Below are 17,735 nucleotides of genomic sequence, written 5' to 3' on the forward strand. Positions count from 1 at the left end.
ACTGCATGACACCTCAAACTAGATATGATGAACTGAGAATGCCAGACCTCTGTACATGTTTTAATTTTTTAAGCATAACAAACCATTTTTCAAAGATTCTATCTTTATTCATAAGTACATACAATTATGAACAGCTATGTTCCATTATTAAATTAAACAAAAAAGAAATCTTCTGAGGCTAAAAATTTACTGCACATGGCAGTGTAAAATACAAGACCTGTCGAGAGCTTATATTATATTAAAGATTAATAAATTACAAAATAAAATTTCAATAATTAGATATTTTAATATTTCTCTTGTTTTTTAATTTAATTTAAAATAGCTAACCATATACATATATTTGTATCACTTTATTTCTTTAAAATAAAATTTAGTAACATTCAAGAGAGTCTAATTATATATTTCTAGTGTTTTTTCTTAAAGCTGGCTTGCTTCACTCAGTAATATTAGTTACCTGATATCTGACTTTATGACCCCTGTTGTACATTATCATAAGTATATCATTTTAGAAATAATATTGAAAGAAAATGAACTTACTCTCTCTCCTTCAGGTCCCAACTGTCCTACTTCTCCAGGAGAGCCAATGAAACCCTTAAAGTAAACAAATCATTGTACATTATTTCATTTGAGTATTCACCCTGTAAGTAATTCCAAGTAGAGATAGTTAAAATTTTTCCACAGTAACATGAAATTATACAGCTTAAGAAGTTATACAGTATGAATAACTTCTCATCTTATTGCTTCTCTTCCAGAAGTTGCAGATTAATCTTTTCATTAAAAAAAAAAGTAGAAAGCTAACTTAAGACACGATGACTAATAAAAATCAATAAAACCAAATCTTCTTCTTCATTGAATTTTATAGTGGGCAGAAAACATATATATCTATTTAACTAAAATGTAAGGCAGAATGAAGGTATGAAAAGACTTTAAGAAGTATGGAAGCATGAAAAGACTATAAGAAGTACAGAGAAGAAAGAGATTTATTCTAATGTGGCGGGAGATAAAGGCAATCAGAGATGGTTCCAAAGGAAACTAGAACTTGAGATAGGTGTACAGAGGCAGTAAAATTTTGATAAACAGGATTGAGAAAGAACACTGCAAGAACAACAATTACAATAAGCAGAGGTATAACAGAGAGAACTTAGTAGGGAGTGTATGTAAATGGTAACTGACAACACTATGTGTAAGATGCTTTGGACGAGAGCAAAGACCAATTGCGCCCTTGTGAAGATTACAAATAGTCTGAGAAACAAGGAGTACACAAAATAGCAATGCAAGGTATTTTATCCTAACATACTTTAATTATATCTCACATATGGCAAATAATAACCTGTTTCATCAATTTAACAGATAAACTGTACAGTAGTTTAGAAAGCAGATTAAAGAGAGCCTTAAATTTCAAGTTAAGAATTTTAGATTACATATTTTAGACAACTGGAAGCTACTGACTTTGAGGGACTGTGAGAGTGCCCTGATGTCAATTTGTTTTTCTAAAGTATTAATCTGTTGACAGGATACAAACTACATGACAGGAAACAGTGAATATAAGAAAACCTATTTACGAGGCACTTTCAATGGTTCAAATTTAAAGAAATATTAGTTTAGATCACTGATTCACAAAACATTATTTTAGTGCCCACTGTGTGCCATGAACAGTAATTATAAAGATGAATACGAAAATCAGTGTTCTCAAGAAGTTCATAGTTTATTAGGAAATAGGGTCTCATAAATAAATAATTGTAATATGCGATCATTGTGACATAATTATGTGATAGCCAATGTGATAAATACAATATGCAATGGGAACTCTGAAGGCAGAATAACCAAATTTATCTAGAGGAAAGATTTAGAAAAGCTTTGTAGAGGAAGCAACATTTGAACTGAGTCTTGAAGGCATTCCAGACAGGACTAGTAATATGCCATCAATCAATAGGAATGAAATGACACTGTAGAGAACTATAAATAGTTGTAGGTGGTTGGTAGACAAAAAGTGGGGTTGAAAAGGGTATCAGTGCCCATATCATTTAAAAAGTCTTATATATAATAATAGGAGTTTGGAATTAATACTATGAGTCATTAAAAAAACTAGGAATAATTTTGATATAACCAAATTTGCAATTTATAAAATTCACTAGGGTTACAGTGAGTCAACAGGTCTCTAAAGATTATGGCAAAGATGATTCTAAGGTTTATAGTTGGACTGACAGAAATATAGAAAACAAATATATAGGAAAGCTGAATTTGGTAGAAAGTGGGTAAGTTTTGTTAGTCATTCTGAATTTTTGATGATGATGCATTCAAATGCAATTATCTTGTCAGGGAATCAGAAATGTGAGACTCACAGAAAGCTCATAGATATATGACTTGAAAGCAGGTCAAGAGCCTTAGAGGTAGACTAGAGCTCTGAGAAAAAACAAAGAAAAATTATCACTGACCCAGAGGCTGAAATGGAGATGGGAGAAGAACGATTTTATGGATACAGAGAAAAGCCGAGGTATAAAAAATTTTAAGAATCTATATGGGAGACCATTTCATCTAAATCTTAGATAAAGGCTACTTATTTGAATCAGAGAATGGGTGGCTTTTCAGAGTAAATTCTTCTATAATAATGTATATTAAAAGAGAATTCAGGTTTTATAAAAGGGAATGTCATTTGTACAACATAGCAGCATTATTCACAATAGCCAAAAGGTGGAAGCAATGTTCAACAGATGAATAGATAAACAAAATGTGGTATTTTCATACAACAAAATATTATTCAGTCTTTAAAAGGAAGGAAATTCTGGCACATGCTATAATGTGCATTAACCTTGAAAACAATCCCGCTAAGAAAAATAAGCCAGTCACAAAAGGATAAAGTATGATTCCATTTAAATGAAGTACACAGAGTAGTCAAATTCACAGAGACTCAAAGTAGAATGGTTGCCAGGGGCTAGGGGTGGGGAAAAGCAGGGAGTTATTGTTTAATAGGTTTGGAGTTTCAGTCTGAGAAGATAAAATATTCTAGAGATTGATGGTGGTGAAGACCGCAAAACAATGTGAATGTACTTAATGCTTCCTGCTATGAACTGAACGTTTGTGTGCCCTCAAAATTCCTATGTTGAAGCGTAATCCCCAATAAGATGGTATCTGGAGGTGGGGCCTTTGGAAGGTAACTAGGGCACGAGGGTAGAGACCTCAAGAATGGGATTAATGCCTGTTAAAGCGATTAAAATGATTGCTTTCTCGGCCATCTAAAGATATAGTGAGAAGGTGGCTGTCTACAAGCCATGAAGTGAGCCCTCACTAGACACCTGATCTGCCCGCACCTTGGTCTTGGACTTCCCAGGCTCCAGAATTGAGAGCTATTTATTGTTTAAGCCATCTAACCTCTGATATTTTTGTTTTAGCAGCCTGAATTAAGACACCTCTAAACTGTACACTTTATATGGCAAATTTTATGTATATTTTACCACATCTTTTTAAAAAGTAATCAGGAATTGTTTCTAAGTTGCTCGAAATAAGAACCTTGTAAGGAATTTAGTTCCTAAGGGTGAAAGTTACTCAGATGTTGCCACAGAAAGAGGAGCATTTTCTCTGAGAAGAAAAAACACCTTTAAAATTCCCTATGTTCTACAGATTGTATGACCAAGCAAAAAGTAAAATAAAAGAGAAAAAAAGAGAAAGAATGTTCCTTTTACTTAACTTTAATAGTGAAACACCTATGATTTGTTTGCTTGAAAATCAGAATCTAGAGGATGGGGACAGTTTATTTAAAAATAAAGCATCCAAAACTATTTCTGATACCAAACATTTAGGATTATGATGACAAGCTGCATGTATGTTCAGAATCATGAGCTACAGATGGCTTTAAGTTTAAAAAAGTTAGCTTTTGTTTTAATTTTGTTTTGTTTAAAATTGTTTTGTTAAAATTGTTTTGTTTTTGTTTTGTTATATAAGTGGAATTTTGCTTATAAATAAAAGGAAAAGATACTCTAACTGGTGTACACTTATCAGGGAACTAAATAATTGAGAACTCAGAAGTTGAAAAGTCAAACTTTTACTCAACATAGCCTGTAGAGGGTACAAGCACAACATTTTACAAGTAAAGATTTTAAAGAGAACAATGCTGTCAATAACTACATAAGTGTTTCATAAAGATTTCTTGGTAATTATTATATTGAAATATGTCAGGAGCATCCATCAAAAAAATCATACAGGGTTGTGGTTATTCTCAAAACACTATCATTAAATTAGAGCTTAGTGTGTAATGAAACAAAGAACGTTAAAAAAATATCAACACAAATGCTTTTGCTTTTTGAATTGAAGATTGTATATCCAGTTAGAGGCAATTTCGTGTCACCAACAGGGACACTAAAACGTCAGGAGGCCCTGTAGACATCTACTTTCTAAGGCACCTAGTATATTATTATATAAAGAAATCCCAAAGGATGATTACAAAATTACAGTCTGTTTTAAATTTACATTTAAAAAGTAAATATCTTAACAAAACATGCAATCAAATAATAGTGCCGGTTAATTTATAGTGCATAGCATGTGGTATAGTTCAGTAACAGAATACAAATTAAATGAAAAACATTTTATAATCTTGTCAGTTTGTTTTTGTGATTTTTATCTTTTTAACCACATTTGGAGTTAACGTCAAAAGTCTACATTTGAGACCCTTTGTGAATGTGAAACCTAGATAAGGATACTCTCCAATCCCAAGGGAAAATTAAAGAATTAAATCAATCATAAAAAAGGTTATATATTTTTATAAAATATTTTTATCAAGCTGGCCATTAAAAACTAAAAATACAACTTAAAAAAGGTTACAACCTAGACAATAATTTTCAGTACAAATGAGGTAAAAAGCAACAACAAAATGCTGTAGATTAAAATGCAAAATATTATACAGAAGAACTCAGAAAAGTTATAGGAAGCACTGAAGCAAAATGAGAAAATGTAGTAAGAAAAAAACTGCACAACACTTTGAAATTATGAGGTCATGCACCGAAGAAACTCCCGATTTCAATAACAATGATAGAATCTGCCTAAAAAGTGTATGCTATGCACTAGGTACTGTGCTTTAAGAATATTAAGCTCCAGTATTCTCATAACTACCTACAAGGTAAGTTTCATTACCATCATTAATAAGATAAGAAAAATGAGGCACAGAGAGTTTAAGCTAGTAAATGAAGGGTTTAAAAAAAAAAATTAAAAAGTAGGCCTCTCTAACCCCAAAGCCTATTTCTTCTTGCTTCCTGAATCAGTCAACGTTTATTTTTAGTGAAGCTTCTAATAAGAAAAAAAAAAAAAAAACACATGACTTTTCTCCCTCATATTTTTGCAAGCATAGATACAGCATGGGAGAGCAAAAAGAGTACAGAACTAAAGGTGAGAAGACCTTGCTTGGTTCTAGTTCTGGCCAGCTGTGACTTCGTCAAATCGCAAAATTCCTTAGTTTACTATTTTCCAGTCTATAAAGCGGAGACAATATACCTGTTCTCCTACTTTACAGGATTGATGGCAAAGCAAAAGAAGAAAATACATCTGAAAGCATTTGAAAATGTTTAAGAATTTAAAAAATTTAAGGCATCATTAGAGCATATACTGTTTAAATACTTTATGCTTTCCTTATTTCAAAAGGTATTTTAGATAATATAAGGCACAGATGTAGATTCTGGAAAATAACTAAGCATTAAAAATAGAGAATTTTAAAAACAAAAATTTTAGTATACTTTTACTAATTTTTCCTAGAACTAGCTTTGATTTTATTTTGCAGCACATTATGTAACATAACACAGTAATATGGCTAAAAGTCTTTTAATGGTTTAGAAGTGCAATGGTATGTTCTTGATATAAGCTTATTTCCTTCTTTGCATATATTTCTCTGCTGTATGTAGTTTTTGTATCATAATATTATCTCACTCTTAAACTAATATGAATGTTTTTCGCCTGTTTATTTTCTTCATTATGATTTCTTAGGTCTATATATATTCATGTATGAGTAATACTACCAATGTTTTGGGGCATATTCTAACACACCAGACTTAGCAAAATGATGTAAATGAGGTAGGAGATATCAAAAAATGATGCAAAACCACTATAAGACTACTTTCTGTGGCCTTAACAGTGAAGATGTTAAACAAATGTAATTCTTTTCAGGCTAAACTTTAATGACATTCAAAGTTCCCACAAAAGTGTGAAAATAATAAGTAGTTTGTATATGTCATTCTACTTTTATGCAAGCATACTTAATGAAATGATGAAAATGCTACTTACACGTACACCTTTAGGACCTGGATTACCTTCTGGTCCAGCTAAACCCTAGTGCGAACAAAAGACACCATCATCATACCACACTACTTTTTAAAGAGTTGCTGATAAATAGATTAATAAAAAGGTCATGTAAAGAGGTATCATTTTCACAAGTATAAATTCAAAACTCTATATACTTAATGAATGAAGACTATATATATTCAAGGAATTTTAGAATTTCAAAACCAAGAGGCACTGTACATAATCTATACACAAATATATTTTAGATATCTAAAGTAGATTAACACGTTTTGTCGAAGACAAAAAAATTTTTCATTAAATTATTTATCATTGGAAAACTGTTCTTTTAGAACACTTCTAAGTTTTTAATTTACCTACTATACATCCCCATAATTTAAAAAATAAATACATTTTTAATTTCAGATCAATGTCCTTATGTTTGAGTATTTACAATATATTTATATTTTTAAGATAACATAAATCGTCATTTGGTGTTAAGACTCTTATATGCAATACACTCCACATATTTTTAAAGGCCTAAAATATGAAATTTTGTTAACAATAGATTATTTGGGGGGATTTTTATTTCCCTCATTCTTGAGAATAAGAAAGATATAAACCTAGTTCTCTAGTATGCTAAATGAATAAGTAATTTCGAGAATAAGTAACAAATTTATGAAAGCTTAGGAAAGGAAAGGATTTGAATAAATTTTCAAAAAAGTATTCAAAGACAAATTCAGTTCAGATAAGAGTATTCGGTAGTGGTATATGTAACACCGCCAACTGTGTTATCTCAAACTGGTGTTTATTATACAGAGCCTTAAGTCTTACCATTACTTTATTTCAGTAGCAGTATTGTAAAACAAGAAGCAGGGCTGTTGGGCATTTTAATTTTGAGGTATCTCAAATCAAACAGGTTTACAAGCCCCACTTCCATTTTAAATAAAACTTTCTACAGTAAAATTGTTTATAGATTTTTACGACTTCAATTTTATAATTATTTGGCTATGAGTAATTCATTATTTAATATAAATAAACCAATTCATTTGAATATAAGCTCTCAAAATCAGAATATACAATATATTAATGAAGACAAACAACAAAAAAAGTATAAATATAGTTACCTCACCTGCCTGCCAGGATAACCACGTGAACCAATATTACCAGTGAATCCTGGAATTCCCTGAAATAAAAAATAAAATAAATAAAACAATACAACAAAGTTAAAAAAAAAAAGCCTAAGGAAACAAATTTGGTGCATTCATAATACCCCAGTTTGGAAAGAATGTTTTACCCTATAAAAATACTAATGATCCTGCACATTGCATATCTGAAAGAGACCACCTATTTGAAATGAAAATGAGTGAAAACTACTAAATAAAAATAAATGAAACTGTTAAGATTAGGGCTCTAAATGAGACATCGATTATTAATAATTATAGGTCTAGAATGGGAAAATCCAGTGCTGCATAAATAAAGACATTTATTTTATAGAAAGAGTTAGTACATTTTCATAATAGCCACTATCCTTTTGGATTGAATTCCTTGTCTCGATCACCTTGCAACTCTTTTTAACTGTCTGAGCGTAAACCCCATAAGACTAAAAGGGGAAGTGGACTTCAAAATCAACCTCTTCAATATTCCTAAGGTAAGCTTTTTTTATAGCAAGTCTGATTAAGTAAATGGATATTAAGTGGTAATTACTGTATCATGATATAGGGGTATCTAAAAATTTATATAGTAACTTTGGATAGTAAAATTATTTTGAATTGATAATTTTGCATTCTCGATTTTAAAAAAAGTTTGCTCAAGGAAGGCATGAGAAATTTGCTAACCGTATAACTGTATAACAGTAAGAAATACTTCCATTTGTATTTACTTTCTTTCATTGATACATTATTCATTCATTTATTCATCACTTTATTCAGAGTTTAGGTCTTTTAAATAATTATTGAAGCAAGAAAATACCAGAAGAATGCATGTTGAGCTGCTTTTAGCTCACCTCAAATGGTTACAGTATGGACATTTTCATAGATTCATTATTTATTATGTAAAATTAATTTCCTGTTTGTTGTTTCTAAAAGAGATAATAAAAGACATTAGCCCTTTGTCCATCTGCTCTGAAGTAGACAGAAGGGTATTACCCCCATTTTAGGTATAGAAACACTATAAAACCCTTAAAATTTGAAAAAATCTAAGGAAAGAAAAGGCCAAGGAAAAGTCATATACAGGATCATAGTTGAAAGTTTTTGCCCTCCTATTCTGTTAGACATGTAGTTTCCTAATATATCCTTCCCTCCATTTTTCTCAGAATCTGTTTCTCAATTTTATTGTCTCATTTCTCTCCCTCCTCTCTCCCTTCTTTCCCATGCTCCAATTACCATTTATCACTTTTTATGTGCCAATTATGATGCCAAGTATTTTACATCGACTTTGTATCTAGGACATTGATACTATTTTCTCCATTCACATTTGAAGAAACTAACAGACAGAAGTTATGAAATTTTCCCAAGATGTCACAGGAAGTAACAGGGCCTGAATGTGAACACAGACAATCTGATGAAAGTTGTCATGTGTGCATACGCATATATATATATATGCATACATACATATACATACAAACATCTATACTTATACATGACAATGGACAATTTAACAGAATGTGAATAAACAGTGGCTTGACAATTACAGAATAAAATTCTATCTACGAGTGAAGAGATTATATCCTATGAATTTCAGAAACCATATTTATGTACTAAATATTACCTTATTAATATTACATAAAATGTTTTATTTCTATAACATTTGTTGAGTACCCATCATGTGCCAGGAACCATTTCAAGTATTTTATATATATTATCTTATTAAATTGCTCCAACTCTATAGTAGGTATAGTTATCTCTATTTTACAAATGAGAAAAATGAGACATAAACTGTTTGTCACTCGTGGAAAGTCACTCAGCTAGTAAGTGGGAAGCCAGGATTTAAACCAGCAAATCTAACTCCAGAGATCACCATTCAAAACTGTCGCTTTAGTGGAGGTCTGAAGTGCAAATAACTTCCAATGGTACTCTCAGGAAAGCCTTCCAACTTATATTTGGTTGAGTTTACTTATAACCGCTTCCTTTATGCCCCAACTCTAAAATGTACAGGCCTCTCTTCTAACATTCACAAAACCTTATATTTAGGTATGCCAATAGAAAGAACTGAAATAAATTAAAAAGGCTGTTTTTATTCTGTAGGTCACTCTTTGGAAAATGCCAACCACCATCCCTTTCATTCCTTCTCTAGCCAAATTAGGTTAACTGACTCCAATTAAAAAAGAATCTGTTATAAGTCATAAGTGAAATCTGATTTTGAATGGATTTTCACAGAGGGTGTTAAGGCAATGTGTAGAGATCTAACACATTCCAGCTGCACAGAGAAATACACAGAAGAACTCCACTTGATGGCTAAATTCTGCTGTAATGGAATAGCAGTAAACAAAGTAAACAAGAAGCCTTCTGCATAATCTTATATGGCATAAACACATTCTAAACCAACCATACCCTAAAATCGCTGTGAAAACCACAGAAGCTCAAAAGAAATAAAACGAATACTATGACTTAATTCACTCTGACTTAAACACAGTTTTTTTAAAAAAAAAAGCTGGCTCACTTAAATCTGTAGATGTAATGGAGGAATTTAGACACAAAATTCTATTTTATAGCTCCTGGAGGAATTAGGAATGAGAATCTTCCCCCAATTCCACTTCTCACTTGAAGCATTAAAGCACACTTCTGAATCAATTAGACTTCATGGTAAGATAAGTTCCAGCACTGATACAATGGGTCCTCCGTATATCTCCATTTTCTCACTAGTAAAATGGAATAATATCTAGGTCATAAAGTGATTGTGTAAAAACAGAGTAATATGTAGAAATATATTTAAAAGTGGGGATAACTGCAATAATTCTTAGTGATGCTCAGCATTAAATTAGTTAACATATGGAAACAGTCAATAAATGATTATATTACTAGATATTGTAGTTAACAACACTAGTACAGTTTGGCAACTAATAATTCAATAAATGACAGCTCTTATTACTAGAGTGTGCACAGATGTATAAATACTTTTCCAAATGTTTGCTGACCAATTTATAGATATTTACAAATTTTCCAGAAGTAAATGTCTCCTAGTAAATTAGTTATGCTCCTCAATGTCCACAACATTTTCATAGTTAAAATACAAAATGATTTTAGTTGTTCCTCAGTTATCATTAATTTTGCCTTTGTTTTCTGGAAATAAAAATAATAAAAAGTGAGAAACGACTCCAAAATACATTTCTCAACCTTTAAAATTGATTTTGCATTCTTTTAAAAAGAATACTACCCTCAGAACAATAACATGTATACTAACAGAACTAGGTTATAGAGCGGTTGTGAGAACTGGTCAGTACGGACACAAAATCGATTTTCATTTACTTGTGAAGTAGTACATTTTCTTCATTGGAAAATACACATTTCTACCAAAGCAGTATTCTAGGGATTTTTTTCCTCCTCAGGGACTAATCCCTCCAACACTTTTAATTTTTACCCATAAATGTTCAAATGCTTTTTAGCACTTATTTAATCCACAGGAAACTGAGATTGCACCTGTTACATATATCAGTTTGCTTGCCATTTCTGGTAACTAGTCTTTTTGAAAAATTGTGCCTCAGGGACTGAAGAGAATATACTGTCCTACTTAACATGAATGAAATAGAATATTGGCTTTATTTCTTAATTTATATCTTTCCCTCAGAGACAATCTCTATCACGTTTCTTTCTGGACCTCCCTTCAGGGCTTCCTGAAGCTGCTGAATCTCCAATAAAGATATCTGTCACCCTAATTTCTAATCCCCTACCCTTTTCATTGCTTTATTCATACTAGCCTAGTACACACTGTATTGACAATGTGTACATGAGATATGACTTTATTTTTTCTACAATAATATATTTTCTGGTGAGAGAGAAAAGGAATAAAATAATTATAACATAAATACAATAGTTCTAAAACTATTTTGACATTTAAATATATACATATGTGTATAATGAAAAAGATGTGCCATTCTAATTTGGATTGTTATTAAAATGTATTTGCATTTCCTCATATAAGGGTCAGGGAGCTAATAGCTATGGATAACTTTAGTGAACAGGCAAGCCCCTGAAATTGTTATAAAAAAAATCAAGAGAGTGTGTGTTTGTGTGTGCATATGCATGTATAAGTGTATTTTTTGAGGAAAGAGTTCACAGTATTTATGAGATTCTCAAAAAGGCTTATGAACCACAAAGTTTAAGAACTGCTGCTCTGGAACATGTTAGCCAGATAGTAAAAGTCAGTATAGAATATGAAAGCAAAAAATAAAAAAGCAAAACTATAATAGATAATCAATTAAAAGTTTGTCCTACATTAAACAGTTAAAATCATTAAGAAGAAAAATTGAAATGTAAGTGGGGAAAAAAGCTCAATGAAGTTCCTTATTGGAAAGATATGAGTTTTATAAAGGAAGTACTTACTTGTTCACCTCGGAGTCCTGGGAGCCCTGGATGTCCTTTGAGACCCTGCAAGGATAAAGGTAAATGTATTGAGGGGAAAAATGAGGTGAACACATTCCTTAAGGAATGCCAATAGGAAAATTTACAAATTCTATTTTACAACAGATCAAAACCCCATTACCATGAATTATAGAAGTGTCTCAATTTTTGTTGTGATGGAAAGTTGTCTTACCAAGAAATGCAATAGTAAATGGGGCTTAGAATCTAATTTTCATGTAGGGACTTCAATTTCAATATTTATTTTAACAAGAATTTGAACTCTAACGAGTATATTATCAATAAGTGACTAATTAGGAACAAAAAAGAAAAAGAGACATAATTATATCAAAATCAGAAATATTAAAAGACACAAATTTCAAGTATATACCTGACCTTCCTCAAGTAGCTAAAATTTGGGTAAATAAACTGTTTATCCATAAAGACAATAGTGGTACCTTTTATATACAGGACATACTTGCTTTGCCTGGTAGTATAGGACCATAAAACCGACCACACAAGCTGAAACCATGTAAAACAATCTTAAAAATAGGAAAAGTTACAATTGTTCTATGACCTTTAAAATTTTTTGTCAGAACTTAAAAATTCTGTCAGTTATATTTGTATAGGGGAAATAAAAAAAAAAAAAAAAGATGACCACTATGGCCATGTGAAAGGGCACAGTCTAACTTAAGAGCAGCAATGTTCATTTATTTACTAATAACATGTGCGTGTTATATTCAGACACTGGGCTGAAATACCACAGTGAATAAAATATAGTCCTTGCATTTAAGAACATCAAAATCACTCATATACTTCTCTTTAGCTGCTACTGCACTGTTGTCTGGAAGTCAACATTAAATATTCATTTTCTGTAATGTAGTAAGATTAGTTTATAGTTTAAGTAATATCAAGTTTCTAATAAAATTTTCAAACACTGCAGGACTTATGTCAGGAATGCTCTGAGGATTACAAAGGCCTATAACCATGTTTTGGTCAAAATAAGCAGAGAAAATTTTGTCAAAATTGAGAAATAGTGATAAGATGGCCATAGTTGATCAAAAAGAAAACCCTAAGATTTCAGAATGAGGTGAAAATCAACAGCCATGAGAATGTAAGCATTTCTTGGGATAAGGCAATACATTTCCTAAAGTCCTAAGAATAAGGAGTTTAACTATTTTTTATGTATTATTGAACTGTACACTCAAAACCTATATAATTTTATTCACCAATATTACCCCAATAAATTTAATTTAAAAGTAAATAAATAAGTAAAAAATTTAATAGAAGAATGATCCCAGATAATTGGAGATCTTGAAGAGACTTAATATATAGGATGGATATCATTCAAATCTCTCTATTTTACCCACATCCCTTCTCTTGGAACGTACCTCCCTCATGTACAAAATGGACTGCTGTCAAACTTCGTCCCAAAGTCCTCACAATATTGACCCACTAATATTCAGTTTAATTAATATTCGGTTTTTACTTTGGTTCCATCAATTCTTGTTGTAATTCTTTTCAATTCTCATGAAGATAAACAGTATGATAAACTAATTCTCAAAATGATGCTACATGACAGACAGATAAAGCATTTTCTGAGGACACGGAATATTTTTTAAGAATTTCTGGAATCCAAGATACCTTTAGCCAAATGCATTTATCGCTTGCTAGAATGTCAATCATAAGAGCTAGGCTGAGGGAAATATCTTTGGACACAAGGATGTTTTCAAAGTCCCACAAATTATACCACTTTGACAACCACTGGTTTGCCTGCAGGGGAGTTCAGCACTGTGTTGCCTTGTTCTCAGCTTCCCCTACCATTAGTGGGAATACCAGATTGCAGAGCAGATGGTAACAGTGGTGACAGCATAACCCTTAAGCAGTGTCTGTATTAGACTTTCAGTACTACACTTAGATTGGGGAACAGCTCAAAGTAAAATGTAGCTCTGCATATTTTTACAAAGATAATAGGCAGGTGAGAATTTGATCTACAGAATTAACTATGGGAGAGTAGAGTTCTTATTTCTCTCTCCAGGCACTGATTTCATGCCAACTCTGATTTTTTAAAATTGTTGTTGTCATTAACATTCAGTATTATTATAGCTCCTTCCTACTGTCCTTGCTTTAAATAGATTATGAAAATCTGTATAGTTTTTGACTGACTGATAAATTGCAATGCATTTCACTTGATGTTTTCAGTTATTTTTTTCCTTTCCAACTTTCTGAAGATATTGTGTGTCTCGTATGTAATGTAAATATTTTCTAAAATAAATGAAAAAATTCCACCAAAACAGAATTAGAATTCACAGTTTTATAATTATTACTAAAACCAGAGTAGTTAGTATTTTTTGATATTCTGAAAAATATTGCCATACAGTATTCATAAAAATTTGTTTTGAAATGTGTGTATCACATTTCACAATGACTCTGAGTTATACCCATCTGACGTATCCTCCTGATCCTAGGAAAATTGCTTCAACTGAAATCACTATTAATGTTCTTATAATTTTAAATAGCAGACTTCCAATATTAATATAGCAACTGATTGGCTATATTAAAAACCAATTTAAAAATCCATCTGGAGCCCAAGTTCAGAATTATGACTCTTGTCTTCCATCCAATTCAGCATGCATTCTGAATCCAACTTATCTGCTTTTTGGCACAAATTTAGACACTTAGTGAGGAACGAAAATATACTTTAGTTACTAGGAAAATAAGAGTTATATAAAAATAGCTAAGTTGAGAAAAAGTAACCAGCCAATATGAGGAAACACATTGGTTGTTAAAAGATGTTAATAGTAGTTTTTTATTAAAAAAAAAAAAAAAGTCAAAAGGGGGGGAAGATAAAAAGGAGAAAATAAAGGAGCGAACCAAAAGGTTAACTGGTGTGAAAAAAATTATTGCTTCTGATTTATTTGCTTTATTATCTGTCTCAATATTACCTCTAGTTTTCACAATATTTTTATATTAATCTTCTGTTTATTTATCTCAACAGTTTTCATAAGTTGTTAGTGTTCTCTACACAAATTTTTGCAGCCATTTTAAAGATTACTTGATTATGGCTTGTATTAAAAGAATTTTAATATGTTCAGATACTTCCAGAGAAAAGGAGTAATGAAGTCATTACTATTTATCATCCAAAACTATATTTGGTCCCTTGGCTTTCATGAAAAACAGACTTTTACTTCCTTTTGCATGCTTGAGATAGAATATTGAAATATACATCTAACAAATTTTGGCTTAATGAACTAATTAATTAATGGGGAAGCAGTATTTGAAGTTATTAACAGCACAGTCATATGTTAAACAGGCTTGGATTTGAGTCCTAATTTTGCCATTTAATAGTTGTACGGCCTTGGGTCAGTGATTTAACTATTTAATACTCCAATTAACTTATGACATAGTGAACATAGTATCAGTCTCAATGGGTTGTTTTAAGATGAAAAGAGATAGAGCTCAGCAGAGAGACTGGAACATTGTACATAACAAAATAGCTACTATTAATGTTAGAAGTTATAATAACTCAAAATAATTTAATAAAAATATGTAATAAATTTCTTATTAATCAAAGCCCAAGCACCTTATTCATCTCTCATAATACAAAATAGTAAAAACACAGTGGTTTTAATATTCTAAGCTTTATCTCTTGATCCTGCCATAACTTTGAATGACCCTGAGCAATTCTCTTAACTTCTCTGGGCTTATCTGAGATTTTTCACTTACAAAATGACTAACTCAAGTTCCTGTCTTTACTACAGAATCCATCCAGTACTTTAGGGGCAGAACTGCAAGGATGAAGGAATAGGAGTCCTAGGTTGCAGCTAATATGAGCCATTAATCTAGGTTCTCTGAGAATGGCTCCCATTTGCAGGAAATAACTCTAAGTGATGTAGGCAGTTCAAAATATGAACCAAAATTAGTAAATTCCATAAAAATAATTTACCTGAATATTCTACCTCATCGTCAGTCTTGTCCTTTCCTCTTTCATATAAATGACAGAATGTATTTGGAATGTATTTCTACTGTATATTCATATTAAGGGAAGACATGCATATAGTGTAAAGGAACTTGTTCAAAGCCTGCTATATGGAAATTAGTTTAGGTTTAGATTGAGTCATTATGTCCTTTTCCTAGCAATACTTGTTCTTTTTTTTTTAAAAATATACATATAGTTTTCATTAGTAGACATTCTGAAAAAAAACTACAAAATCTTCTCAAATATTTCAACAGTTCTGAAGTACTGTCAAATTATCATAAACCATAGATGCTTCATTTAACAGAAGGTAACTTAGTTTCTAAATACTTTTAACTAAACCTCCTCTAGAGAAAATTCAGTTACAGCTAATAATTGATAATACTGCAAGACCCCTGACTCCTATAGGATCCATTTCTATTACTTAACAATAAAAGCCAGATTTTAAAAGTTTAAAAAAATCATATTAGAAAAAGAAGTCTGTGAAAGATACATAATCCATGTTCCAGTTTGTTTAAATTAATGCTGTTATTTCATTTTACTAGATTAACACAGACAAAAAGAATATATTGTTCTTAATACTTTAAAATACTGATGGGCCAAGACCCATATACGTACATAGGGTTTAACATCTTCTGCTTTAAGTGAGAACAATTTCATAGTTTATCTACTCTAATGGTTAAAATCAGTCTTTTAAAATTTTCTCTATAAACATTTCTGTATATATTCTTCTACAAAATAACCACTCAACCTTTATTTAGTGTTTCTCTTTTTGGATTGCTAGTTTCATGAACCACAGGCATCATCTAACCTCAAAGAGTAATGATTAGTTTGTTGTTGTTTTTTTTTCTTTCATATGCAGTGTTATTATTTAGGAAGAAATAGCTGCATATTTAATATCAAATAAAACAATTAAGATAATTTCCATATTATGAGATTTTCTTTGCTCGATGCTATTCATCAGTAGTTTCTTCAGCAGTATACTTAGTGGTAAGAGGTATGCTAAGTAACATTAATCAAACCAAGACCAATTCTGTTAGAAATGATCACTCTGCAGTTTCATGTCTCCATGGGAGGAGCAACCAATAACCTCAAAGGAGTTATCGGATTCTAAGTACCATCTAGGATGAAGACTAGTCTGAAGACCATAAGAATAATGGTGTGGTTTGGTCACGGGAGGAAAAGTACTCCATGAGATCACAACATTTTTCATCATTTCACAATGCAGCCCTTTAGTAAGGGTTATGAAGAAAAGCAAACAAGATAAGGATCCTTTCCAAAACCAGATAAATCGCTGATGGTTAACATTTATTAAAGGCTTGCTATTTGTTGGACACTATAGTATCATGGATTATCTCATTCCACGTTTCCAAGAACTCCCTATGAAGTAGGGAGTATTAGAGTATTATCTTCTCATTTTGAAGATGAGGCAACTAAAGCTTAGAGATGTTAAGCAACCTACTCAAGGTCTATGGGACCTAGAAAATGGCAGATAGGATTTGAACCAAGCAATCAGAGCCTGACTACCACCTCCAACCTAAATCTCCCAAGAGGGAAAAAAATACAACACACTAAAATACCAATACAGCTAATTATTATATGTATTTAGACATCCATATCACAGCAAACACTGCCCTCAAATATTCTGGGGCCCTTAATACTTTAGAGAGAAATTTTCTGTCTTCCTTATCCCCTGTAGAGAATCAATAATTCAGTGTTTGGTGGTGGGGGGAGAACCTGACTATACAGAGGAGAATTTACACTTGTGTTAATCCAGGAAACTACACAATATATTTTATGAAATAATTATAGCAGCTGTGTTAGTATTCCTTTTTATCTCAGAAAAAGCCTAGTCCTATGCATACAATTACTGTGTTTTAGTTACTATCCCCAATCCTCCTCACTTCTACTCTACCCTTCAGGCCTCACATTTGTGTGTGTGTGTG

At 31.5% G+C, this 17,735-nt stretch overlaps 1 protein-coding gene across 7 annotated transcripts in view; it reads right to left on the reverse strand.

Moving 5' to 3' along the window:
* COL24A1 (collagen type XXIV alpha 1 chain) overlaps positions 1 to 17,735 on the reverse strand; it is a 290,158-nt gene that overhangs the window by 220,684 nt on the left and 51,739 nt on the right. For all 7 annotated transcript variants that reach the window (XM_036235919.1, XM_036235902.1, XM_036235897.1 and 4 more), the window contains 4 exons: positions 11,799 to 11,843; positions 7,391 to 7,444; positions 6,265 to 6,309; positions 538 to 591 (listed from right to left, as the gene is read on the reverse strand). In XM_036235919.1, the coding sequence (XP_036091812.1) occupies positions 538 to 591; positions 6,265 to 6,309; positions 7,391 to 7,444; positions 11,799 to 11,843 (198 nt within the window). The remainder of the gene's footprint in view (positions 1 to 537; positions 592 to 6,264; positions 6,310 to 7,390; positions 7,445 to 11,798; positions 11,844 to 17,735) is intronic.

The sequence above is a fragment of the Rousettus aegyptiacus genome, unplaced genomic scaffold (genome assembly GCF_014176215.1).
Source record: "Rousettus aegyptiacus isolate mRouAeg1 unplaced genomic scaffold, mRouAeg1.p scaffold_m13_p_1, whole genome shotgun sequence".
NCBI lineage: Eukaryota > Metazoa > Chordata > Mammalia > Chiroptera > Pteropodidae > Rousettus > Rousettus aegyptiacus.